The following is a 25,660-nucleotide window of genomic DNA, read 5'->3' as shown; positions in this document are numbered from 1 at the left end:
GTGCACACACACCTGCATGGACACACAAGAGCACACACGTGCACATGAACACCCACCCACACGTGCACACACATGCACACACACATCCCAGCACGTGCACACACACCTGCATGAACAAACATGAGCACACAGGCACACGCACATGTGTGCACACACATGCACACATACGAAGACACATGCACACGAACACACACCTGACAAACACGCACCAACTCTTTCACACACATTGTCTCCCTCTTACAGGTGCACCATGTATACTTTGTGCAAATTCATAATACCTGAACACACTGATGTACTCATGAACACTGAAATAGCCACATTTGTACAAACAGACACCAACTCAGACACAAAATAAACCTACACGCAGACACCAAATGTACATATGTGCTCAGACATATATGCAATCACTCATCGATTTGTTAGCAGGGCAGGGACACAAAAATATCACTGTATCTTGCTTTTTTTCTTGATCCTCAACTTTATTTCATTACATAAACCCAGATATTTTTCAAATCGACCGCGCAAACACAGCACCTCGGATTTTCTTTAAATGGTCCCTCTGGTTCTTTTTCCCACTGATCATCTCAGGGGTTTGGTGGAGAATAATGGTCGGTACCTGGGAGGTTCCTGACCCTAACTGGTGCATCCAAGCAAGGCCGCTATAGCTGATGATGTACCCACTATGATCGGGGAAAAGAGGATTCTGACCCAGAAATGCTAACTGAATATCACTGACTTTCCTGTATCACAGGGGAGAGGAAATGCAGTCATTGAGCTCATCAAAAATACCAAAGTAACCTTAGCTTTCTTTATGAGTCAGGGGGTAATATGAATCATTACATGGGTTCAATCCCATTTATCTCCCTCCCATCTATCCTAATTCATACTTTAATCATCCTGCCACTCACCCCCTCCCCCAGTGTGGGGCCATAATCTTTCAAATTAGCAACTCCCTTGGAGCATGGGAAGGAAACTGAACCCTCCAGAAAGAACGAGCAAACTCCACGCAGATAGCCCCGGAGGTGAGGATTGAACCCGGTTTCCTGCTGCCATGAGGTATAACCCTGTGACCCTTGCCACTCTAGCAGTTCTCAGAGAGCATGGAAACAGGCCTCTCCAACCATCTAATGCAGGCTATCTGAGATACCCACTCCCCCCCCATTGTGTTCCTAGCTACGTACATATCCAGATGTTTTTGCCGATGGTGTGATTGTGTCTGCTTCTACCGCCTCCTCTGGCAACTCGCTCCACATCTTTACTCCCCTCTTGTGTGGAGAATGCTGCGGGTAAATAAGAACCATATTTCCCAGTTGGGCGAAAACCGGAAGTGATATGTGTTGGGAGTTGGTTGAAGCAGCTCAAGGAAAATAAAAGTCGGTTCAAGTGTTAAACCCCTGTAAAGTCATTCTTCTAGAAAGAACAAGCATAACAGAGAACGGACCCCTTAAATCTCCTTTAAATTGCTCCATTTACACCTTCAATTTACAGTTCTAAATCCCCTGTCCCAAGAAAAAAAATTTGACTATCTATTCCAGCCATTCTCAATTTTTTTTTGGTGATGGCCCCACTTAGGACTCTGCTTAAAGTTTAGGGCCCCTTTCCCTGTGAAGCGGTCAAGTTTAAGTAAAACACAAAAGTCCACAAGTTGAGACATTGCTGGAGAAACTCAGCAGGCCAAACGGCGTCCTTTTTTTATAGAGCAAAGAAAAAGATACAGAACCGACGTTTCTGTCTTGAGCTCTTCATCAAGGTATGGAAAAAATGTCAAAAAAATGCTGATATTTTTTGACACCTTGATGCAAGGCTTGAGCCTGAAATGTTGGTTATGTACTTTCATGTTTGCTACATGAAGTAAATTCAAAAAGTTTTTTTTTCTGTATTTCTTTCTATCAGTGACATAAAAAAATACTTTATAATTTCAGTGCTGTGCTCCCCATTGAGAATGGCAGATCTACGCCATCCATCCCCTTCATTATTTTATAACCATCCATCTCGTCACCCCTCTGCCTCCTGCTCTCCATTGAGGTTAATGCAAACTGACCCAGCTCTCCTCGTAACAAAAGCCTTCCCTTCCCGGCGACACCCGGCTTAGAGTAATTGAGCATGGAAATAGGCCATTAGAGCCCACTTTGACCCAAAAGTCCCATCCACGCTCGTCCTACCTACCTGCATTTGGCCCTCGTCCCTTGAAGCCCATCCCATCCGATTTCTTGCTAAAACTTCTTCTTCACTTTTTTTTAATTGTGACCACATCCTTTCTATGATGTGGTAACCAGAAAAGCACAAAATAGACCAAATGCAACCTAACCAATGCCTCCAATGGAGCCCCATCTTCTATACTCAATGCCCTGGCCTATAAAGGCAAACAAGTTGGGTCACTCGAGTAAACAATGAGACACTGGAGGGCTTCAGTCTGCATGCATAGGTCTCTATCCACCGATGATCTATCTTGGTTGGGATGATGGCCAGTGGTAGAACAGGGACTCAGTAGGAAGTTTTATGAAGGGTTCCAATCTGAAAGGCTGACCATTCTTTTTCTCCCACTGACGCTGCTTGACCTGCAAAGTTCCCCCAGCAGAGAGCATGCAGCCCCAGATCCCAGCATCTGCCCTCCCCCCGGGCGCCTTTGCATATTACATCCCTGGGCCTTTGCACAAATTGACCTTCTCCAGTGTCACTGCCCCAGGCTCAGATTCTGACACGCATCCTGCAGTCCAGATGGTGCGTTCTGTTGTAATATCGCTGAGCAACCGCACTTCAGCTCGCCTGAGGTGTAGGTCCCTGGGTGGGGGGGGGGGGGGGGGGCTGTGTGAATTGTCTCACCGAGGGACTGAGGGGTCTGAATTACCCAGGGCATAGAGAGTTGAGCCCTGGACCAGCGCCAGCTGTAAACTGCGCTGAAGGTGCTCACAGAGTATCAAGCTGCAAGGTCAGGAGAGCGACTGACTTCCTCCATGCATCTCTGCCACAAAATAAGGTAAGCACAGTAGATTTTATCAACACACCTCGCTTGCAAGGAGTGGGAACCAACAGCGCTCGACCACAAGGGAACAGTGTTCTGGTCTGATTAAAGTTGCTGTTCCTCAGTTAAAAAAAATTTGGCACTGATTGTGGATAAACAAGGGAGATGTTCAAGTCAACCCCAACTTGGACTGTCAAAAGGGTAAAGAGGGACAGAGTTTTACTCTGGACATGGTCTTTACACAGTGCTTCCTTTTTGTTGGCTTCCCCCGCCCTCAGGAACTACTGAAAATAACTGCAGATGTTGGAATGCTGAATTAAAATCTAAAACTGGTGGAAAAAGTCAGCAGGTCGGGTAGCACGTGAGGAGAAAGAAAACTGAGCTGCCATTGGGGGCATGGGCTCGGAAACTTGAAATGTTAACTCCTCGTCCAGAAGCACGGTGGGCTTTTCACCTCATGACATTGAGTAGAGGGAAGAAGACACTGGGTTAACAGAGGGAGAAAGAGTAGGGAGAAGTTAAGAAAAAGGGAAGTCATAGTGTTCAAATGTTAAGAAGATATCTGTGGGAATGACACGCAAGAGTTGTAGTTCCTGCTCTGGGTCAAAGAAGTTGATTGCAGTATTAGCACAGCAACTCTTTCTTAACGCACTGGGGGTTCTACAGAAATGCATGTATCACAGTGACAAACCTAAGGGCATCTGGGCAAACTTGACACTGAACTTGGACCATGCTACCATTGACCACTGCCCCTCTCCTTATGACAGACAAGGTTCATGACTGTACACGGTCAAAGGAGAGCGTCGAGAAGATCCTGCGGTCAACCGCTCTGTTTGGGCTGCACCTCCGGTCCCAGTTTCAGATCCTAGCTGACCCATGGTTTTTACATCCCATTGCCCCAAAGCCCTCGGAGTTAGTGAGACGGAATGAGCAGTGGAGCACTCAGTGATTCTCCCCAGTTCTCTCCGCCTTGATCAGATACCCTTTGGACTTGATCACCCCTCTGTGCTTAATAATGGCCGAGTACCGAAGGATCCACTGGGGCGTGCACTCAGACGTAGCAGGGTCCTGCAGGATGGCACCAAGGGTTTCCTGGAAGAGTCCCACTGGGAAGATATCTGCGCAGGAGAGAAAACCCCAGTGAAATATTTAGACATACATACTTTACAGCATGGTAACAGGCCCTTTTGGGCCACGAGCCCATGCCGCCCAATTACCTACAAACCCCAGACATTTTGAATGGTGGGAGGAAACCAGAGCCCCCGGGGAAATTCCACACAGACATGGGGAGAGCGTACAAACTCCTTGCAGAGAGTGCGGGATTCAAACCCAAGTGTTTTGTAACATTACAGCACAGTGAAGGCCCTTTGCCCCACGATGTGGTGCCGCCCTATATAAACCTACTCAACAATCTAAACCTTCACATCCATTACCCTTTATTTTTCTTGCACCCATGTGTTTGTCTAAGAGTCTTTAAAAGTCCCCATGGAAACAACCTCCACGACACCCCTGGCAATGCACTCCAGGCATGCTCTGTAAGAAGCAGACCCCTGAATTCTCACTTAAACTTTTCTCCCCTCATGGTATACATTTGGTAAATCATGCGTTTATTGCAATTCTGACCATTGGTGCCACGCACAAAAGTTCTGGAGAGACCCAGCAGGTCGCGCAGCCTCTGTGGGAAATAAAGAATAACCAATATTTCGGGCCTGAGCCCTTTGTCAATCTAGGAGCAAAAAAGCAGGTATAAGCTGAGGTCACTCAGCTGGATGCAGTCACCAAGAAAACTGTATTTAACCTGACTCATCGAGCCCAGGCCTAAGACAATATTTGCATCGCACTTGCACTGAGTGTGTACCCAGGCAGGCTTGGACAGACCAAAACTGCTGGCTTTGTGGGCAATGTACTAGTAGACTTTAAATATGACAGGAAATCACAAAAATAGGTTATATGTATAAAAAAAAGGTACGTGATAGGAAAATTTTAAGATGATTTTTGTGATCTGTAGTCCAAAATCCATAAATACACCCAAAAGTGTTCAGGAAGCAAAATCTTCATTGTCCAGTGTAGTATCCCAACACATTCTTCATACTTGGGGGTGGTGGGGGGGTGGTGGGGGGGTGGGGGGGGAGGGGTGAATCCACTCCAGTGTTGGTGGGATTTGGACTGATGAGCGCTAGGTACATGACCTACTCCTGACTCTCCACTAAGTCCACTAGTGGTAAGTCAACAAACAAGGAGAGCAAATCACAAAGAGGTTGATGATACCTGTCGGGTCGTTGTGGGTCAACAATTGGATGTTGTTTTCACTCGCGAAGGTGGTCAGTTCGGGTGGTATTATGCAGCAAGAGGCCAGGTTCACTTGGCAACTGCTTGGTTGGATCTGCGGCAGATATAACCTTGGTTAGAAAAGTTGTAAGAGCATCTGGCAACATTTAGAGTCATGTTTGTTTATCCGCATTCATTTCAATTCCCTTCTCTATTTTGCACCTATATTTCTGCTCGCTTGGTCAGGATAGGGGCGCCAAGGTTAGCGCAACACAGTTACAGAGCCATTGATCAGGACCAGGGTTGGAATCCCGAGCTGTCTGTAATGAGTTTGCACGTTCTCCCCGAGTCAGTGTGGGTTTTCCCCAGGGGCTCTGGCACTGTAATGGCATCACACTAACCATGCCTTAACTGTAGAAGGCAGCTGGCTGTTGTTGAACAGATACCCTCACATAACCTCTCTCACAACCAGGATCAGAACACTCTGGTTAATTTCAGTCATGTGCTCGAACTGAACAATGGGGCCCCTCCATTGCTTGCTCCCTTCTGACACCACCTAATGTCGGAAACATATTAGGCAATTTGCAAACTCCCACAAGCTATGACAATGGGCAACGGATTTACCATCTGAGTCAGCACAGAAACAGGACCTTCAGCCCAACCTGTCCATGCCGACCCACGCTGGTCCATTCTTCTTGCATTCGGCCCATAGCTCATTTCTCACACACCTATCTGTCTATGGTTCACTGATTTCCCCCCCAACTCTGAAATCTCCCAGAAGCCACTGCACACTCCTCCAGTCCCACCAGGAGCAGAGTCATTCTCCCGAAGTTGGATGTGCCTTCAGCTGCTTGCACCTAGAATCTTCCGCCCAAAATTCCCTGTCAAACTGCCCTTCAGAAGCGATATTTAACTGTCCTCTGTGACCAAGACTCTGGTCATTGTTCGTCTGTGGCTCTTATCAGCTTTTTATTTGACCATATTCCTAACATAGGGTATTTGGAAACATACAACACACTATAAAAATGAAACCTGTTGTAACACGATTTCTTTTGTATGCACGTTAAAAAGTACCATACCTTGCAATCTCCCTCATTCATGTCGACTGCAATGACTATCAACAGTAATCCCAGTTGCCTCCATTCAGCTCATCTCTCCATAATCCATCCATATCCCTCCAAACACTCTTTAAAGATTGTTATTTCCACCACTTCCTCTGACAGCTCATCTATACCCTCTGTGTGAAAAATTTACCACTCAGATCTCCTTTAAATATCTTCCTTTGTGGCTTAAACCTGCACCCTAGACTCCCCTGGCCTGGGAAAAAGAGTCTATTGATATATTTTTAAATTTAAATTTAATTTTTTTAAAATTTAGACATGCAGCATGCCCTTTTGGCCTGTGGCGGCTAATTACACCTAATTGATCTACACTCCAGTACGCTTTGAACGGTGGGAGGAAATTCGAGCCCGTGGGGAAAACCCATAGGGAGAATGTACAAACTCCTTATGCCCCTTCATCATAGCCAGTCTATCCAATCTGTCCTTGTAACTATCCCCTCCATACCAACAGCATCTATTCTGCACTCTCATTATCGCCTCCACATCCTTCCAGTAGGGTGACAGCAAGAACTGTGCACATGACGCTTTGAATATGATCCAGCAATATTTTGTACAATTATTTTTAAGGACATTTAGAGATACAACACATCAACAGCCCTTTCTGGCCCATGTCTGTGCCAGCCAAATACACCCATGTGACCAATTATCTCTGTATGTCTGGAAGAAACTGGAGCACCCGGAGAAAGCCCACCTAGATGCGAGGAGAACGTTCTAACTCGTTACAGACGGCGCCAGATTTAAACCCCCGGTCGCCGGCTCTGTGCTAACCACTACACTAACCATGCCACAATTATGACTTGATGTGACATTTCTTGTACTCAGTGCCTCAACCCATGAAGGCAAGAGTATCAACAGCCTTCTTCACTACTCTCTGGGAATGATGTCCTTGCTCCCCAGGATCTCTCCGTGCATCAAATCTCTGACGTTTACACCATCCAGGACATCTACAAGAGGCAGTGTCTTTAAACAAAAAGCAGTCTCTATCCTCAAAGACCCCACCACCAACCAGCCCACAACTCCTTCCCTCTGCTAGCATCAGGCAACAAAGGTACAGGGGCACTCAGCGGCAAAAGGACCTCGCTGCCATCAGATTCCTGAATGATCAAAGAACCACAGACACTGCCTCACTTTACGTGCGCTATTTAAAAAAAAAGAATTATTGTTGTAAGACGGTTATGAAATGTATGCTTCCACTATGATTCTGGTGCATAACATAGAATTTCGTGACTTGTTCATGACAATAAATTCTGATTCTGATTTCACCTACCAGCATCTGCTTAAGTTCAAGTTTATTTTTATCATACAATTCTGAAGTAAAACTGGATGAAAAAGCATTTTTCAGTCTTTGGTGTAACACATAACACACATATTTACAAGCAATGTATATGCAGTACATAGAGGGTATAAAAATTAAATAAACAATCTTAAATAAATAGATTCTTGGAGGGATTTGACCTCCCAAAGTGCATTCCCTCATATTTATCTGCCATTTGCTGTTGCTCCACTCAGCGTTCCACCTTATCCATGTCTCACTCTGTCCTTGGACAACTTTCTTTGAGGTCCACAATCCACCAATGAATGTGTTGTCTACACAAGCACCAATTCCTGAGATACATCATGGTACAGGTTTGCCGTCAGAAAGGCCCAGAGGTTGACCCTGAACTCCTGAATACAGGTCAATATTCAAGGCACACGCCAATCAACGAATGTATCCACTCTACCGCACGTGAAGCAACATGATTAGCTGTTGTGGAAGTGACAGATTACCTGGGGGGCGGGAGGGTTTTGCCTGAGGAAGTGAAGCTACCCTCCTCTACACATCAAGGATGCTATCATGGAGAAAGCAGAGGGCTTCAGTTTCTTTGGAGTTCACTTATAGTGACCTATCGTGGACACACAACAACTCCTCACCGGTCAGAAAGACGCAACAGTGACTGCACGTCCTGAGAACACTGAGGCGGGCAAGGCTATGGACCACCACCATGTCAACCTTCTACAGAGACTCTATCAAGAGCATCCTGGCCGGCTGCATCACAGCATGGTACAGTTACTGCAGATAAATAGTTCGGAGACCAATCCCAGGACCATTAAGAGTGGCAGGGAGGATCACTGGAGTCTCCCTCCCCAAAATTAACGTGATCTACTGGGATCATTGTCTGAAGAGGGCGCACAAAATCATTGAGGACCCCTTCCACCCCGCACACAGCATTTATCAGCTGCTCCCATCAGGGAAGAGATCCAGGAGGATCAGAGCCAGCACCACCAGGCTGAGGAACAGATTCTTCCCATGGGCAGTGAGAATGCTGAACGACCAAAGGAACTGCTCACACTGACCATCCGAGACTCTCATATTCATGTAACAATAGTTATTTACTTATTTGCATAGATGAATACTTCCTGCATATGTATTGTTTGTCTGTATTCGTGTTATGTCTGATTGTGTGTCTGCGTGTTTTTAGTTGAGTTGTACTTGAGCAATCAGATGACAATAAACTTGACTTGACAATGGAAGATTTTTGTACCTGTACATTGAAGCAGAGATCCTCCAACAGTTTCTTGTCCAAGTCCGACACTCCGATGGATGTGACCTTCTGCCCCTTGACCAGTGTCTCCAGTTCCTCCCACAGAGGCAGCAGCTCCTCTAGGGATCGGTGTTTCCCTGGGGGCAACGGGGGCAGGGCAAGGGTTACGGAATCCAGCTGTGCCACTCCCAGCATCGAGCAGGCTGACATCGGACAAAGAAAACAAATCCCTTAAATCTTCTGCTCAGTGTGTCCTCATTACAAAGGACAGGGGGGATTGACAGGTCTCCAGATTGGAAAATTATTTCCCAAGGCCTTGCCCCTCCCTGGTCACGTGGGACCCCAAGATCTTATGGAGACATAGAGTTCAACAGCATGGAAAACAGCTCCTTCATCCCGAGTGGCTCACATCAGCCTCGTCCCATTTGCCTGCGCTTGGCCTCATGAGGACTACCCTATGGGACTAACGTCCTGGAATTTAGAAAAATGAGAGGGGAACATAGGAATGTATAAAATTATGAAAGGCATAGATAAGGTAGAGGTAGGCAAGTTGTTTCCAATGATGGGGGAGACCAGAACTAGGAGACGTAGTCTCAGAATTCAAGGCAGTAGATTTAGGACGAAGATGAGGAGGAACTGTTTTTCCCAGAGGGTGGTGAATCTGTAGAATTCTCTGCTCATTGAAGCAGAGGAGGTGGCCTCAGTAAATATATGTTTGACAAGGTTAGATAGATTTTTACATAGTAGGGTAATTAAGGGATATGGAGAAAAGGCAGGTAGGTGGAGATGAGCCAATTAGAATATAGAAACATAGAAACAGAGAAGATAGGAGGAAGAGTAGGTAATTCGACCCTTCGAGCCTGCTCCGCCATTCAACGAGATCATGGCTGATCTGTAAGAAGTTTGTATGTTGTCCCCATGACCGGCGTCAGTTTTGACCGCCCAAAAGCATGTGGAGGGGTTGATAGGCTAATTGAGTTTTCTTGGTCGGCCAGGGTTCAATGGCATGAATCATGATAAATGAACTTCCTGGCAGATGAATTGTACTCCAGCGGACTTGTGGCTAGTGGAAGCAAACCACATTGGTACAGAAAGTGGAGATGGTGCTTCACAACCTCACTGACATGGGTTGAGATCTGATCTCTGGTGCCAGTGGCGTGTCCTTTCCTTTGTAACTACTTGGGTGCTTCAGTTTCTTTCCACAACCCCAAAAATGTGCAAATTGACAGGTTAATTGGCCACCATAAATCCCCCCTTGTTGTTTAAATAAGCTGCTGAAGACCCAACTGCGTTGGGTGGGTCACATCTCCAGAATGGAGGACCATCGCTTTCCCAAGATTGTGTTCTATGGCGAGCTCTCCACTGGCCACCGAGATAGAGGTGCACCAAAGAAGAGGTACAAGGACTGCTTAGAGAAATCTCTTGGTGCCTGCCACATTGACCACCGCCAGTGAGATGATATCGCCTCCAGCCGTGCATCTTGGCACCTCACAGTTCGGCGGGCAGCAACCTCCTTTGAAGAAGACCGCAGAGCCCACCTCACTGACAAAAGACAAAGGAGGAAAACCCAACACCCAACCCCAACCAACCAATTTTCCCTTGCAACCACTGCAACTGTGGCTGCCTGTCCTGCATTGGAATTGTCAATCACCAACGAGCCTGCAGCAGACGTGAACATACCCCTCCATAAATCTTCGTCTGCAAAGCCAAGCCAAAGAAGAAAGAAGAGAAACTCGTAGGAGTTGAAGGATTGTGGGGAGAATAAAATAGGATTAGTGCCAGATTAGTCTCTATGTTTACAGAGTCAACGAGCCAACTAATCAAATTCTGTACATTATGACTAATTGTTTGCTTGAATTATTCATGGAAATCTACCAGTAGTGTAGGTGGGTCATTAGAGGAGGATTTGCTGGGGAATGTGTGAGGAATGGGACAACACCTGAGGCAGGAGATCGAGGCTTGTGAGGATTGTGGATCCGGCAGCCCAGTGAAGGCAACTCTGACTGGCCCCTTTGCAATAGACTGGAAAAGAAAGAGACTGCATATAGATGTGTGTGTGTGTGTGTGTGTGTGTGTGTGTGTGTGTGTGTGTGTGTGTGTGTGTGTGTGTGTGTGTGTGTGTGTGTGTGTGTGTGTGTGTGTGTGTGTGTGTGTGTGTGTGTGTGTGTGTGTTTACATTGTCTCGCAGCTCTGTGGCCTAAGGAAGCATGGTTAGTGAAGAGGTTAGAGCAACATGGTTATAGTGCCAGGGACCCGGGTTCAAATCCAGGGCTGTCTGTAAGGGGTTTGCACCAAGAACCAACCAAGAAGTGTCCTTCTGTTTGTCAGATTGGGCAAATCAGAAGTAAGACATTAAAATCTGCAGACACCATGGTCGAAGTAAAAACAGAGAGAGAGAGATGTCAGCCTTAGCACGAGTGGGATAATTGGTGGCCACGTGAGAGAGAATGGTTTGGACTGAAAGCTGTGTGGCTGCGGAGGCTGAGGGAACGCTGGAGGCGAATCCATAGACATTCAGTGATCTGGGGACACTCTCGCTTGCTTCTCTTTATCTGACCATAAGGGGCACCAGGCAGTTTCTGCTGAGGATGAATCTTGAACTGCCTTACAGTAGACCAAAGGAAATTTTGGGTAATATTACATTTCCTGTTTTATTACATGACAACGTAATATCTTAACTAAGTTGCAGGGCTCCAGAGAAACAAAGACAAAGGACTGATAGGATTGCTCTGTTGGGAGCTGGTGAGGATCTGATGGGCCAAATGGCTTCCTTGATATCAATGGAATAATTGGGACCTGGGAGAAGAATAGCAGCCAGTCTACTGTCCAATGGAGCTATCAGGAGATGCTGGATGAGTGCTCAGATCATAACATCCAGATGCAGTGGGGTTGTATGGCAGGACAACCTGCATGAGGCAAGGTTACCTTGATCACTTCTCCACTGGCAGGCTTCAGAGGATCTCTACAATACCTCAGTGATTTGCTGGAGGGTGCAGCACCCAATTCCCCACATAGTGCCAGGATTACGACATAGAAGGAGGCCATTTGGCCATCATCTCCATGCCCTGCCCCACATTCCTGCTGTTACTCTGCAGGATGCGGCTGTCTCAATGCAGAAAGGAGGGTGCTTGGAACCCCCTGTCCATAGAGTGACAAGAGATTTACTTGCCTACCTCTGGTCACCGCTTCGCTGATGATGCCCGGCTCAAACATGTAGAGGAACAGCTTGGCTGAGGATGACAAGAGGAGGAAGGTCAGCAATTACCCATAAAAGCAGATCCCCAACACCATACATTCCACAGCTGTCACCCACAGAAGTAACTGCACAAGAGGTGGGATGAACCTGTACCTCCTTGCATTGGCCAGTATATTCACAATGGGCCAAATGGCCTATCTCCATTGCAATTTTCAATGACTGGATTATTCAGCTCCAGTGGCAGGGGCCATCTCTTTAGATACTGAGGCTTTAACCTGAAATTGGGGGCCCCAGTTTAAAAAATTTGATTTAATTTTTTAAATTAGACCAACAGCACAGTAACAGGCCACTTCAGTCCATGTACACCCCATTAATCTACACCCCCAGTACGTTTTTGAAGAGTGGGAGGAAACCAGAGCCCCCGGAGAAAACCCATGCAGACACGGGGAGAACGTACAAACTCCTTACAGACAGCGCGGGATGCAAACCCTGGTCCAGTCCTGATCGCTGGCGCTGTAAAGGCATTGCGCCAACCGTCACGTTAACCCTTGGCTTAGAATAGTTTTATTACAGTGCAACAAGTGCTGAGATTCCCGGTGCTGATGAAATGAGATCTGGGATCAGCCTGGCTTATCTCCACAAGTTGCATTGAAACAGGGTTTGGTGGTTAAATCTCCGAATGGTCACCTTTAGCCTTCTCCTATCACCTTTGAATGACTGGGGCGGAGAGATGGCCCTGCTTACTTTTCTCTCCCCGGCCCTCTCTTATCAACCTGTTCTCTCCTCCACGTCCTATCAGGAAGAAGACCCACGAGTTTGAGATCACCAGATTCAAGGTAAGTTTCCTTCCCTCTGTTACACTGGACAATGAAGATTTTCCTTCCTGAACACTTTATGGAATTTGGGCTTCTGGTCACAAAAATCACTAAAATTTTCCTATCATGTACCATTTATGGGATAAACCCCATTTTTATGATTTCCTGTTATATTTTGTCGACTTCCAGCATATAAAACATGTCATTAAAAATTAATTTTCTGCATTCGAACTTGGACGTCTTCCCTGCTGATCTTGGTGCTATCAGTGACGAACACGGTGAAAAGTTTCACCAGGACACTGCGACCCTGGAAAAGCGGTATTGGGGGCCATTGGAATCCATCAATGCCGGCCGACTATTGTCAGACACTGACACGAGAGGCATCGGATACTGAGTACAAATGAAAATCAGTGGCAAAACATTTTTAGGTCGGATGTTAGCATCATTGTGTGATTAAATGCGTTAAATTCAATAAAAATTAATTTAACGTTCCTGCAAGTTCCGAGGTGATACAGTAAATATGAAATTAACTTTGTGTTTAGCTTAAAGTTGTCTATCATAATCTCCAATACTTTTTTTTCCAGGAAGCAAAGCTTTTGAGAAAAAACATTGTTGTCCAGTGTTAACATACTCCTGAATGAACCTCATGACAATAAAGTTTTCTTGCCTCGCCCCCCACCCCCCCACCCCCCGCCACCGTATCAACTGATCTCTTTATGCATCTCTGCATCTTACTATGGGTGAAATGGTCTGCTCGCCAAACAACCTGCATTTTTTGGAACATGTGACCATAAACTTGAAGTTCATGCTCCCTACAGGCTGATGATAATCGGGTCCATCTCACCAGCACTGGTGAGCTCACCTCCATCTTTCTTCAGGTCTTCTGAGGATTGCTTCAGACATTTGACGTCTATTCCATCCAATGGAGTACTGTGCTCAGTTCTGGTCTCCAAATTATAGAAAGGATATAGATAGATGGAGAAGGTGCAGAGAAGGTTTACAAGGATGTTGCCTGTCTTACAGCAACTGGATTACAGGGAGAGATTAAGGAGACTGGGACTTTATTCATTGGAATGTAGATGACAGAGAGGGGACTTGATAGAGGTATTTAAAATTATGAAAAGAATAGATGGATTAGACATAAAGAAACTCTTTCCCCTGAGGGCAGGGTAGGTTGGAACAAGAGGTCATGAGTTAAGGGTGAGGGGGCAACACTTTAGGAGAAATATTAGAGGTGGCTTTTTCACTCAGCGAGCGGTGGCAGAATGGAATGAACTTCCGAATGAGAGAGTTGCGGCAGGGTCCCTTCTGTCATTTAAGAGAAGGTTGGACGTGTACATGGAGGTGAGGGGGGTCAGAGGGTTATTGGCGGAGAGCGGGAGGTTTGACCTAGTGGAGTTGTCCTAGTGACCTGGTGTGGACTCGAAAGGCTGACATGGCCTGTTTCCGCTCCGTATCTATGTTATATGGTTTTATGGCATGAAGACTGATCTTAAACTCCAACCGATGAGAAGACCTATTTCCAAGGATCCTGCAAATCTAACACAAATCTAGGAGAGACCTACCTGACAGTTTGATATCTTCTCTCTCGTTGGGTCCAATCCTCTCATTATCCTGAATAACATTGCAAATGACATGCTCTGCTGATCCCTGCAAATTAACGAGAGAATAAAATTGCGCTAAATCAATGTTAAAGAAGACAACTTCAGTCGGTTGAGGACTCCACAACGTTCAATTCATTATGTCACTGATAAGGCCGTTATCTCGAACTGTCCCAGAATATGGAGTCGAAGACACTCCTTGAACAAAAAACTGTCTTATTTATTTATTTGTTTAGACACACAGCACGGCCACAGGTCATTTCAGCCCATGGTTCTGTGCTGCCCAATTAAGCTACAAACTCAGGTATGCTTTGACCGGTGGGAGAAAAATTGGAGCCCCCAGGGATAACCCCAAGCAGACATGTGGAGAACGTACAAACTCCTTACAGACGGCACCAGATTAGAACCCTGGTCCCGATGGCTAGCTCTGTAACAGCACTGCGCAAACCGTGCCGCCCATGAATTAGTGAGGTATTTGATTAGCCAGGGTGGTGGGGAGAAACGCTGGGGAGTGGGGCTGAGTGGGAGGACGGATCAGCTCATGATTAGAATGGCGGAGCGTACTCAACGGGCCAGTGGGCCAACTTCTGCTCCTAGATCTTGCTCCCAAGTGGTTCAAGGGCGGAGAGTTCCAGGATTGAGAGCCAGTGATGACAAAAGGTAGCATCCAGAACAGAAGCAGAGAAAGAGGTCAGAAGGAGGGCAGGATCGTGCATCAGCAAGATTCAGGGCTGAGTGGTTGGGTTTCTTTTTGTTGACATACAGCACAGTAACAGGCCCTTCTCAATTAACCTTCAACCCCTGCAAGTATGGAAAGGTGAGAGGCAACCGGATAACTCAGACAAACCCACGTGGACGCAGGAAGAACGTACAGATTCTTTACGGACAGCACTGGATTCAAACATCATCGTTCCTGGTCACTGTTTCTGTCATGGCGTGCACTAACCAGGCACCATGTGTCTGACCATATGTAGAATGGTTACCATGCGCTGTCCATAATTTAAATTTTACTCATTCTACTCCACAAATAAAGTCAAGGGTTGGTGTTTTTCTCAAACAAACTATAGAAGAACACAGTCAGAGGGAAATTAATAAACTAAAGTATTAATTGGTGATGAGAGCTTATTGCTATATAAGTGTCTCAGAAAGGCCTTTCTTTTGCTTCTCTTTCTCTCTTACTGTAAGGGGCACCGAGCAACACTATTGGCGACTCTTTATCTGCCTTAAGGCAGGCCAAAGGCAGTTTTGTGAAATATTAATTGTTCTGTACTATTACAGCACAATTAGGATAGCAGTTAGTCCGATGCTGTTACAGCACCAGCGATCGGGACCAGGTTTCGAATTCAGCACTGTCTGTAAGGAGTTTGTACGTTCTCCCCACGTCTGTGTGGGTTTTCCCTGGGGGGCAGGTCCGGTTTCCTCCCACCGTTCACTGGGGTTTGTAGATTAATGGGGTGTAATTGGACAGCATGGACTCATGGCCTGAACTGGCCTGTCTAAATCTAAAAAAAAATAAAATAAATAAAAAGGAATTTCGAGTATAATTTACAGATTCACTGAAAGTCTTACCTGCTGCAGCCACACAACTATCCCAGCTACAATAGTATAAACTATCAGAATAAGCCAAGACCGAAAAAAGAGATAATGAATTACAGGTTTACCCCACTTTACCAAGCTAGAGTGTTCCTACAGAACCTCTTGTAAGCCGAAATGGCATAAAGCGAAGAAGCGATTACCCTCGATTTCTATGGGAAAATGTTTTGAGCATTCCCAGACCCAAAGCCTACCAATTAACACGTCAAACCTAAAATATGACTTATTTATTAAAAGCTGGAATGACATGATAAATACACAGCCTAGAAAATAGAAATAATGTATGTACAGTGTAGTTAGGCTGAGACTTTGGAGGTTGAGGTGATGGGAGGCACAGGGGACTGGGATGTAGGAGAGAGAAGAAGAGGCTGCTGGGGCACACATGCAGCCTCTATAACTTCTCGCTGCTTTTGGTAAAATCGGAAATCCTTTCGTAAAAGCGAACACGTTTCTTGTACGCCTGTATATAAGGATAAGTAAACAAATGTTCACAGTTAGTGCAAAAGAAAAAGTTCAGACAGATCTTATGGTCATCCCATGGTAGTTTAAACTCAAGGTAGTATGTGAAGGATTAAGAGCCTGATAGCACTGGGCAATGAAGATTTTGGTTCCTGAACATTTTTGGGCGTATTTTAAGGATTTTGGCTTGCTGATCACAAACATCACCTTATTTTTTTTTCCTATCGCGTACAGTCTTTTAAATATAACCTATTTTTGTGATTTCCTGTCATATTTTAAGTCTGCTTCAAGCATTCAAAACCTCAAAGTGCAACATGTCATTGAAAATTCATTTTCTGCATTTGCACGTGGACGTCTTCCCGGCTGATCTTGGTGCCGTCAGAGACGAACACGGTGAAAGGTTTCACCGGGACATCGTGACCATGGAAAAACAGTAGCGGGAAAACTGGAATCCGTCACCGCTGGCCGACTATTATTGGACACTGACACGAGGGGCATCAGATGCTCAATGAAAATCAGCGGCAAAACATTTTTAGGACAGTTGTGTCAGCATTATTAAACATGATAAATTCAATGAAAGCTCATTTAATGTTTCCCCATCTTCCTACATGATACAGCAAATCTGAAATTATCTTTGCTTTCAGATTCAAGTTGTCTATCATAATTTCCCTTTTTTTTCAGGAAGCAAAGCTTTTGAAAGAAAAATTGTTGTCCAATGTAGTTTGGTTAAATAGCAATATAGATCAGAGACTTACGTTCAGTTCAACTTGATCTCGAATGAACTTTGAAATCCATTCAATCAAAGCAGCCTTGATACATTCCAGAATCTAAAAAAAATTGTTTTAACGTCATGCATTGAAGCATCAATCCACAAATTTTCTGGGCTAGGTTAATAAACATGGAGGATTTGGGTTTGTAATTACCCACCATGATTCATGGGAGATTTACCAGACAGTGAAACACAAAAGTCTTCACTCATTGTCATTATAGTAAAATCACACAGAAATGCTGGAGGAACCCAGCCAGTCTCGTAGCATCCGTAGGAGGTAAAGATATATCACTGACATTTTGGGTCTGAACTCTTCTTCCAAGGTATAAGCAAAAAGCAGACAGGCATCTGACTTAAAGACAAGAGAGAAAGGGGGAAGAATGGGAGGGGGTAAGTCCAGACCAACAGCCAAAAGGTGTTAATTGGATATGATAAGAGGAGAGGTGAGAATGGATTTTGGCTCTGAGAGGCAACAGAGGGAAAAGGGAAGAGAGAGAGAGAGTGAGAAAGGAAGGAGATGGGGACGGGGAGAGGTGGGGAAGGTTTCTTAATGAAAATGATGTTAATGACATCTGGGTGGAGGGTGCCTAGATCTAACATCAAGACAGCCGGGGATGTAGCAAGAGAGAAATGGGTGCACTACAGTCATCTGCTGTGGTGTGGAACTTTGCAGCTCAAGGCCTCCTTGTGCCTCTGTCCTCAGTGCCTGCCCTTTGCAAGTCAGACTTAACCAGAAGGTCGAAGGCGACCAGATGGGTCTCCTGCTCTTGACCTTGGATTCCAGGGGAAGAGCATCAACCTGACGGGTAGCAAGGCCTTCATACTGAGCCCCCTGGTTTTGTACCAGGTATGGTGATCCCATTTATTTGAAAGAGATTTCCAACCTTAACTAAAAGGGTATGAAGTTGTAAATCAGAACTTCGAAACATTTCTAGCAGATGCTTCCATTTAACATTTTTAATTGAATTTTAGATATACAGCTCAATAACAGACCTTTCAGCCTGTGACACCCAATTAAACCTAATTTATCTACAACACCCCCTCACCCCAGTACATTTTTGAAGGGTGGGAGGAAACCGGTGCCCCTGGAGGAAACCCACGCAGACACGGGGAGCACCTACAAACTCCTTACAGACAGCGCAGGATTCGAACTTGGGTCGCTGGCACTGTAACAGCGTTGCGCATAAAGCATTTATATCATGGTTCATAGATTCATTTGTTAATGACACTATCTTGCTTCACTCTCTCACTACACTCACTCTGCATTCCCTTGGGAAATGGTTGAAGAGAGTCCCGCATTATAACCATATAACCACTTACAGCACAGAACAGGCCAGTTCGGCCCTACTAGTCCATGCCGTAGCAAATCCCCACCCTCCTAGTCCCACTGACCAGCACCCGGTCCATACCCCTCTAGTCCCCTCCTATCCATGTAACGATCCAGTCTTTCCTTAAATGTAACCAATGATCCCGCCTCGACCACGTCTGCCGGAAGCTCATTCCACATCCCCACCACCCTCTGCGTAAAGAAATTTCCCCTCATGTTCCCCTTATAATTTTCCCCCTTCAATCTTAAACCATGTCCTCTAGTTTGAATCTCCCCCTTTCTTAATTGAAAAAGCCTATCCACATTTACTCTGTCTGTCCCTTTTAAAATCTTAAACACCCTTATCAAGTCCCCTCTCAATCTTCTACGCTCCAGAGAAAAAAAGCCCCAGTCTGCACAACCTTTCCCTGTAACTCAGACCCTGAAATCCTGTCAACATTCTCGTGAACCTTCTCTGCACTCTCTCTATTTTGTTTATATCTTTCCTATAATTTGGTGACCAAAACTGTACACAGTACTCCAAATTTGGCCTCACCAATGCCTTGTACAATTTCATCATAACCTCCCTACTCTTGAATTCAATACTCCGATTTATGAAGGCCAACATTCCAAATGGGGTCTAAGGTGGGATTGAAAATTTAAAATGACTCCACGAAACAAGAGGCTGTCTTATACGCCAAGTATAAAATCCAAGCCTTAACAGTGAAGTCTCAGCGCTCCCCCACAAGGTCCAACTGCCCAGCAGGCTTTAAACAGCCTGTTAGAGGTGATTTATTTTAAAATATGCTACTAAAATGTAAACTTTTATGTGATAATTTGCTTTTAAAATCTTGTGACAGCATCACTGCATTGGTCAGTGGATGGTTGGTAAAGGATTATTGGGGCAGTAAGATTTGGGGTAGTTTAGCTCAAAACATACATTTTAGATGAAAATTCAGGGCGTCGTTTTATACAGCGTTATCATATACGCTGGTATATACATGAGGGAGAAAGGAGATGGAGCATGAAACAGTGGGGCCAAATAGTCTCATTTTTTTTGCTGGTCGTTCACGCTATAAGAATGGAGGAAGCACGGAATTCTGCTTAAATGAGCTACATTCCCCAGGACCTGATCCTCTGAGTCAGAGGTTCCCGTCTTGACACATGAACCGACGGCAATATAGAAGCTCCCGCTCAGGGGACATGGAGACCGCAGGAATTTCCACCAATCACAGAAGATGGGAGAGCCCTTTCCCCCGCCCATGTTCCTCACGACACCCCCCCCCCCCACGCCCGCCACCGCTCTAACAGGCGCCACCTTACCACAGACAGCACGTTACCTCTTGCTGTGGTGTCGCTCGATAGCACCACGCTGAGTTGCACCACCTCACTACATTACCAGTGTACACGCTGATTGATTTCACCGCACTGAAGTCGCCAATCCGGGAACTCAACTCAGTCATTTTGGACGTCAGGGGTTCTGTCTAAAATGATTCCAAGGTCAAGAGCAAAATTAAAACTCCAGCCCTTCAAGTGTAGCAGTTTTAATTCCGCTCAGCTTTACGATATTTAACTCAGCCCACAAATGCACAAATCTGGCATCTGCAGTATATAAAGAGAGGAATAATGCTCTGGGAAACAAAGAAAGCATGACTTGGAGCCAGTCAGAAGGAAGCATTTGTCAGAACTATGAGGCCAATTAGAGAAGTTGGGTGGGGATCTAACTTAGATGCCGAGTCATTGTTGCGTAATCTAACACTACGCAGTGACAGTGCAGAATTCCAAAGTCCTGACACTCATTTACTTAATCTGAGGTAGCTCATGGATCAATGATCTAGAAATGACTGTGCAAGATTTGAGGAAGCCCTCCTGTGCAGAGTGCCAAACTGTACGGAGCGTCACTGAAGTCCTGAATACACGAACTCCAAATAAAGGCTTCATGGTGAAGCACAGGAACTGCGGGCACTGGGATCTCGAGTGAACAGGGAGCTGCTGGAAGGCCTCGGGGCAGCATCCGTGGGTCGAAATGGTCAGTCAGCGGGTTTCAGGATGGGGTGTGGGGGGGGGGGGTTCTTTATTAAAATAAGAGGGCAATATTTCAATAAGTCGGGGGTGGGGGGGCATGGGGGGATAGTCAGAGCAAAATGACTGATTTGAGTTCCCGGATACGTGACTTCAGTGCGATGAAATCAATCAGGGTGTACACTGTCATCACTAGGGTTGCGGTAACTCATGGTGTCACCACCACCCTCCCCATACCAGGCCGTACAGAATCCTTAGTAATGTTTTTTGTACTAAAGGTAATTGTAAATTGTAATTCCCGTCCATCACTGAATGTAACGGCAATCGTAGTGAGATAAGCAACGAGCAAAATTAAAATGACAATATCATACACCTAAATGTATTTACGTCGACATAGTTTCACATGCTGAAAGTGAAAGTTCGGTAAGAAAACAAATGCTCATTGCCACAATATGATGAAGGGAAATTTGAGGTTATCCTGCTTGGTCCCCCTAATTCTATCAAAATGATCTCCAATAGTATTGGTAACTTATCCACCTTCATTAAATCCCACGTCATATCCCTTGGTGTGATATTTGATTCAAGTTCGACAAGTTAATGCAGTGGTAAAAGCTAACTCTTCCCAGCACTATTGCCAAGAGCAAATCATTCCTTTCATTTAAAGATCTTGAGAAAGTTATCCATCCCCTTATCGTCTCCCGTTTAGACTATCCTAACTCTATATACTGGGATTAGTCAGTCTTCACTATCCTGTCTGCAACTGGATCAGAATGCTACAACCAGGCTCCTGACAGATGCCAAGAAGAAGGACCTCCCTCCATTGGCTGCCATGGATTTTAAAGTTATCCTGTTTGTCTATAAAGCCCTTATAATGGGCTCGCCCCCCTCCTCTTATACCTTCTCTTTCTTTCTTTGGCTTGGCTTTGCGGACGAAGATTTATGGAGGGGTAATGTCCACGTCAATTGCAGGTTCGTTTGTGGCTGACAAGTCCGATGTGGGACAGGCAGACACGGTTGCAGTGGTTGCAGGGGAAAATTGGTTGGTTGGGGTTGGGTGTTGGGTTTTTCCTCCTTTGTCTTTTGTCACTGAGGTGGGCTCTACGGTCTTCTTCAAAGGAGGTTGCTGCCGCCGAACTGTGAGGCACCAAGATGCACGGATGGAGGCGATATCAGCCCACTGGCGGTGGTCAATGTGGCAGGCACCAAGAGATTTCTTTAGGCAGTCCTTGTACCTCTTCTTTGGTGCACCTCTGTCACGGTGGCCAGTGGAGAGCTCGCCATATAACACGATCTTGGGAAGGTGATGGACCTCCATTCTGGAGACATGACCTGCCCAGCGCAGTTGGATCTTCAGCAGCGTGGATTCGATGCTGTCGGCATCTGTCATCTCGAGTACTTCAATGTTAGGGATAAAGTCGCTCCAATGAATGTTGAGGATGGAGTGGAGACAACGCTGGTGGAAGCATTCTAGGAGCCGTAGGTGATGCCGTTAGAGAACCCATGATTCGGAGCCGAACAGGAGTGTGGGTATGACAACGGCTCTGTACACGCTAATCTTTGTGAGGTTTTTCAGTTGGTTGTTTTTCCAGACTCTTTTGTGTAGTCTTCCAAAGGCGCTATTGCCTTTACCACGGATCTCCTAATTCCACTTCAAGCCCCCTCAGGTCGGCTAACTCAGGCGCTTGGCTTTTCTGCGCTCCAATCGTAAACTCAGAGGAGATCGTGCCCTCGCTATTGCAGCCCCCAAAGTGTGGAACAATATTCCTCCTTCTATCAAATCGGCCCCTTTCTTTAACTCCTTTAAATCCAGATTGAAGATGCACTGATTGTTACCTTGTGTTCTAACCTCACGTTTTATTCTGGACTTTAAATAGTTGCCTTGAGTGATCAGCACTTTGGTCAATGCGAGTTGTTTTAAATGTGCTGTATAAATCAAAAAAATAAACTGAACTAACCAATATTGTAACTAAAACACCAGAAAATTTGACAGAATTAAGCAACGATAAAAACACCAGCAGTAATGACAACCTGGTTATAGTCATTGGAATGGAGAAGAATGAAAGAAGATCTCATTGGATGCTGACAGGACAAGACAGGTTAGATGCAGGAAGAATGTTCGGGATGTTGGGGAACAAGGGGTAAAAGATCAGCCACTTAAGGCTGAGTTGAGAAACTTTTGCACTCAGAGAGTTGTGGACTTGTGGAATTCCTCACCATGAAAAGTTGTTGGGGGGTGTGGGGGGGTGGGGGGGAAAGAGTTCATTAGAAGTATTCAGGAGGGAGTTGAATGTGGCTCAAAGGGGTTAAGAGGTGTAGAGAGAGAGAGAGAGAGAGAGAGAGAGAGAGAGAGAGAGAGAGAGAGAGAGAGAGAGAGAGAGAGAGCAGGGACTGAGTTCATGTTGGATGTATTGAATTGTGGGGTAGGCTCTAGGGGCTGAATGGGCTAGGGGCTTCTCTGGCTCATATTTTCCATGAGTGAATGAAAATTAGAGGGGAAATGGGATTGGATTTTTAGCACGTTGGGCCAAATTGCCTCCTACTATGACGGCACGGTTGGAGTAGTGGTTAGCGCAACGCCTTTACAGCGACCATGACCATACCGAGGTTCGAATCCCACGATGTCTGTAAGGCATTTGTACATTCTCCCTATGTCCCCCCGAGGGTTCTGGTTTCCTCCCACCATTCAAAATGTACCGGGGGTGTAGGTTAATGGGGTGTAAGTTTGGCGTCACAGACTTGTGGGCCAAAATGACCAGTTACCGGGCTGTAGGTCTAAATAAAAAATATAAGGAAATGTGGAATGGCTACGCTAATGTTGGTGTGGACCTGGTAGAGCACAGAGCAGTGACAAAGCGCAGCTCCACCGGGTCCTACTGCCTGATTCCGATGTTGCTGCTTCTGTACAAGCTTTGAACAGCCTGTTAGAGGAACTGACTGTTTTTTTTAAATATCCTGTAACCACAGAGGTGTGTGCCCCAAGATGGTGGAAGCTGTGCTGGGCAGAGTATCAAGAGGTTTGCAGACCCCAGGGGAGGAGAAATGGAGAGAACTGCCCCCTCCTCTCCACTCCCAGTTGAGAAGAAGACGGCCCTACAAGGAAGGTGACCACTGCAGTGAGCCAGTGAGGGGCTCCATGGCTGAAGGACCCGCACAGGCCGTGGGCTGCTGGTGACTTGAGGTCGAAGGACCCACACAGGTGGCTGGGTCATGAGAACCAAGTATTAGAATTGGGATTCGAGGGGGTGCTGAGGGCAAGAAGGGCTCCTAAAGGGCCTCGGGCACTGAGGGCTTCTTGATCGTATTGGAGGATTGGATCTGGAGCTTGGGCGGCTGTTGGATCGAGCAGGGGTCTGTGTGGCTGCAGGGGCAGCGGGAGTGCTGGAGGCCAACTCATGGACTCTCAGTGACTCTGAAGGGACTCCCTTTTGCTTATTGTTAGGGATGCGGGGCAATGCTCATGGTGACACTTTGTTGGCCTTTATGGCAGGCAAAAGTTGACCTATATCGTGCAAATGACATTTTTTTGAAAATTATGTGACAATAAAGAATGTGGTGAATTGTCTGGGGTAGAGAGTCATGTGAAGAAAGGTCTCCTCATTTCTGCCTGGCAGGCATGCCTTTAAATTTTAAATTTAGACATACAGCACGGTAACTGCCCCACAAGTACGTGCCCACACCCCCCCACACCGCAATTTACACCCCATTAACCTTCAATACCCTGGTTTGTTTTTGGGAACTGGAGACCCTGGCGAAAACCCACGCAGACACCGGGACAAGATACAAACTCCTTACAGGCAATGTAGGATTCGAATCCCGGTCCGGTCCCGATTGCTGGTGCTGTAAAGGTGTTGCCCCTAACCTTAGACAATTCTGCTCCACTCTGGGTTCCCCATTGGGGGTAAAATATACCCCAGCCCCACACTCATTTGAACCTTGCATGCTTCCAAGGGGGAACACACTTACCTGAACTACTTGCACGGCTCAAATTTACTCATTAAAATCAAAACTAACATTTGCGAAAACCCTGGACGCTATAACTTTACTGCACGTGCGGTGAGATTGGAACTCTTGCTCAACCTAGCTGCTCCAGGGAGAGGTGAAGCCAGTGCTGAATGAACCAATTCATTTGTCAGTGCAAAGGTGCCAGCTATGGTTTATATTTTTCAGGACGCCACTAGGGGGCTGCAGAGTACAAGCATTCATAGATGGTGGCAGCTATGCAAATGCACCCAAACTCCAGCGACCCTTCTTATCGACTTGCGTGGCAACCTTGAGAGTTCTGTGGATTTGGACCCCAAGTTCTGGGCCAAAACGTTTAATCGAGACCTTCTCAATTTAAGACCCTCTTATCTCTCCCCCTTGGTTCCTGTTTGCAGTCACTTGCCATCTCCAAAAAATCGTGACTGGTTAGCAAAGATGATTTTTAAAACGACATATTTACGCACACCTACTGATAACTTTGCTCTTAACAATGCCAGGAGCATTAAACCTTGGAGAACAGCTAACAATTTGGGAGGTTTGGCAATCTTTTTGCAAGGCGCGATAGTCTGTCCTTGCAACATTAAATGGGGAGAAGCTCCCAGTGGTCTGCTGACCAGCCAGATCTGGATCTTTTGAATGAGTCTATAACCAAAGCCCCACAAGCGGAATTGAGATCAGGCAGGAATGCAGCACCCAAGGGTGCTGGAGGAAAACGACAGGGCAAGCAGAGCCTATAGGAAGCAAAGGGATACGAGGAATGTTCCGGGCCTGAGCCCCTATGAAAAAGTGGGGGAGGAGAGAGTGGGGAATGAGTACAACAGTTGGCGTAGCGGTTGCAAGATCGCAAGATAAAGGATTAGAGGTAGGCCATTTGGCCCATCAAATCTGCTCCACAACTCCACCCTGAGCTAAACCGTTCTCACATCTAGTTCCAAATTCCGGCCTTTTCCCCATACTCTGTCTAATTAGAGACCTGTCAATCTCCTCCTTAAATTCCCCCAATGATCAGGCCTTCACAGCTGAATATGGCAACAAATTCCACAAA

At 46.0% G+C, this 25,660-nt stretch overlaps 2 protein-coding genes across 2 annotated transcripts in view; one reads left to right on the top strand and one right to left on the bottom strand.

Annotated features, from left to right (window-relative positions):
• Nucleotides 1-202: 202 nt before the first annotated feature.
• On the bottom strand, nucleotides 203-20,267 carry LOC138758444 (glutamate--cysteine ligase regulatory subunit-like). The gene is made up of 7 exons (XM_069927360.1): nucleotides 19,953-20,267; nucleotides 17,293-17,364; nucleotides 14,450-14,534; nucleotides 12,047-12,103; nucleotides 8,874-9,076; nucleotides 5,231-5,345; nucleotides 203-4,080 (listed from the first exon to the last, which is right to left on the bottom strand). Exons 1-7 carry the CDS (start codon nucleotides 20,073-20,075, stop codon nucleotides 3,905-3,907), a joined length of 831 nt encoding a protein of 276 aa, XP_069783461.1. The 5' UTR covers nucleotides 20,076-20,267; the 3' UTR covers nucleotides 203-3,904.
• Nucleotides 20,268-20,428: 161 nt separating this feature from the next.
• LOC138758442 (proto-oncogene vav-like) overlaps nucleotides 20,429-25,660 on the top strand; it is a 111,246-nt gene continuing 106,014 nt past the window's right edge. Inside the window, exon 1 of the mRNA XM_069927355.1 lies at nucleotides 20,429-20,641. The gene's annotated coding sequence lies outside the window, so the exon portion shown is untranslated. The remainder of the gene's footprint in view (nucleotides 20,642-25,660) is intronic.

The sequence above is a fragment of the Narcine bancroftii genome, chromosome 3, assembly GCF_036971445.1.
Source record: "Narcine bancroftii isolate sNarBan1 chromosome 3, sNarBan1.hap1, whole genome shotgun sequence".
In the NCBI taxonomy this organism is placed as follows: domain Eukaryota; kingdom Metazoa; phylum Chordata; class Chondrichthyes; order Torpediniformes; family Narcinidae; genus Narcine; species Narcine bancroftii.
Note: the sequence above shows the minus strand (reverse complement) of the source record. Positions and strands in the feature narration are given on the sequence as shown.

Coding starts and splice junctions, on each gene's coding strand:
- LOC138758444 (XM_069927360.1), bottom strand. CDS start 20,075: ATGACTGAGTTGAGTTCCCGGATTGGCGACTTCAGTGCGGTGAAATCA. Junction 12,104..14,449: donor AGAAGATATCAAACTGTCAG/GTAGGTCTCTCC, acceptor TGTCATCCTCAG/CCAAGCTGTTCCTCTACATG. Junction 4,081..5,230: donor GACCCACAACGACCCGACAG/GTATCATCAACC, acceptor TCTCCTGCGCAG/ATATCTTCCCAGTGGGACTC.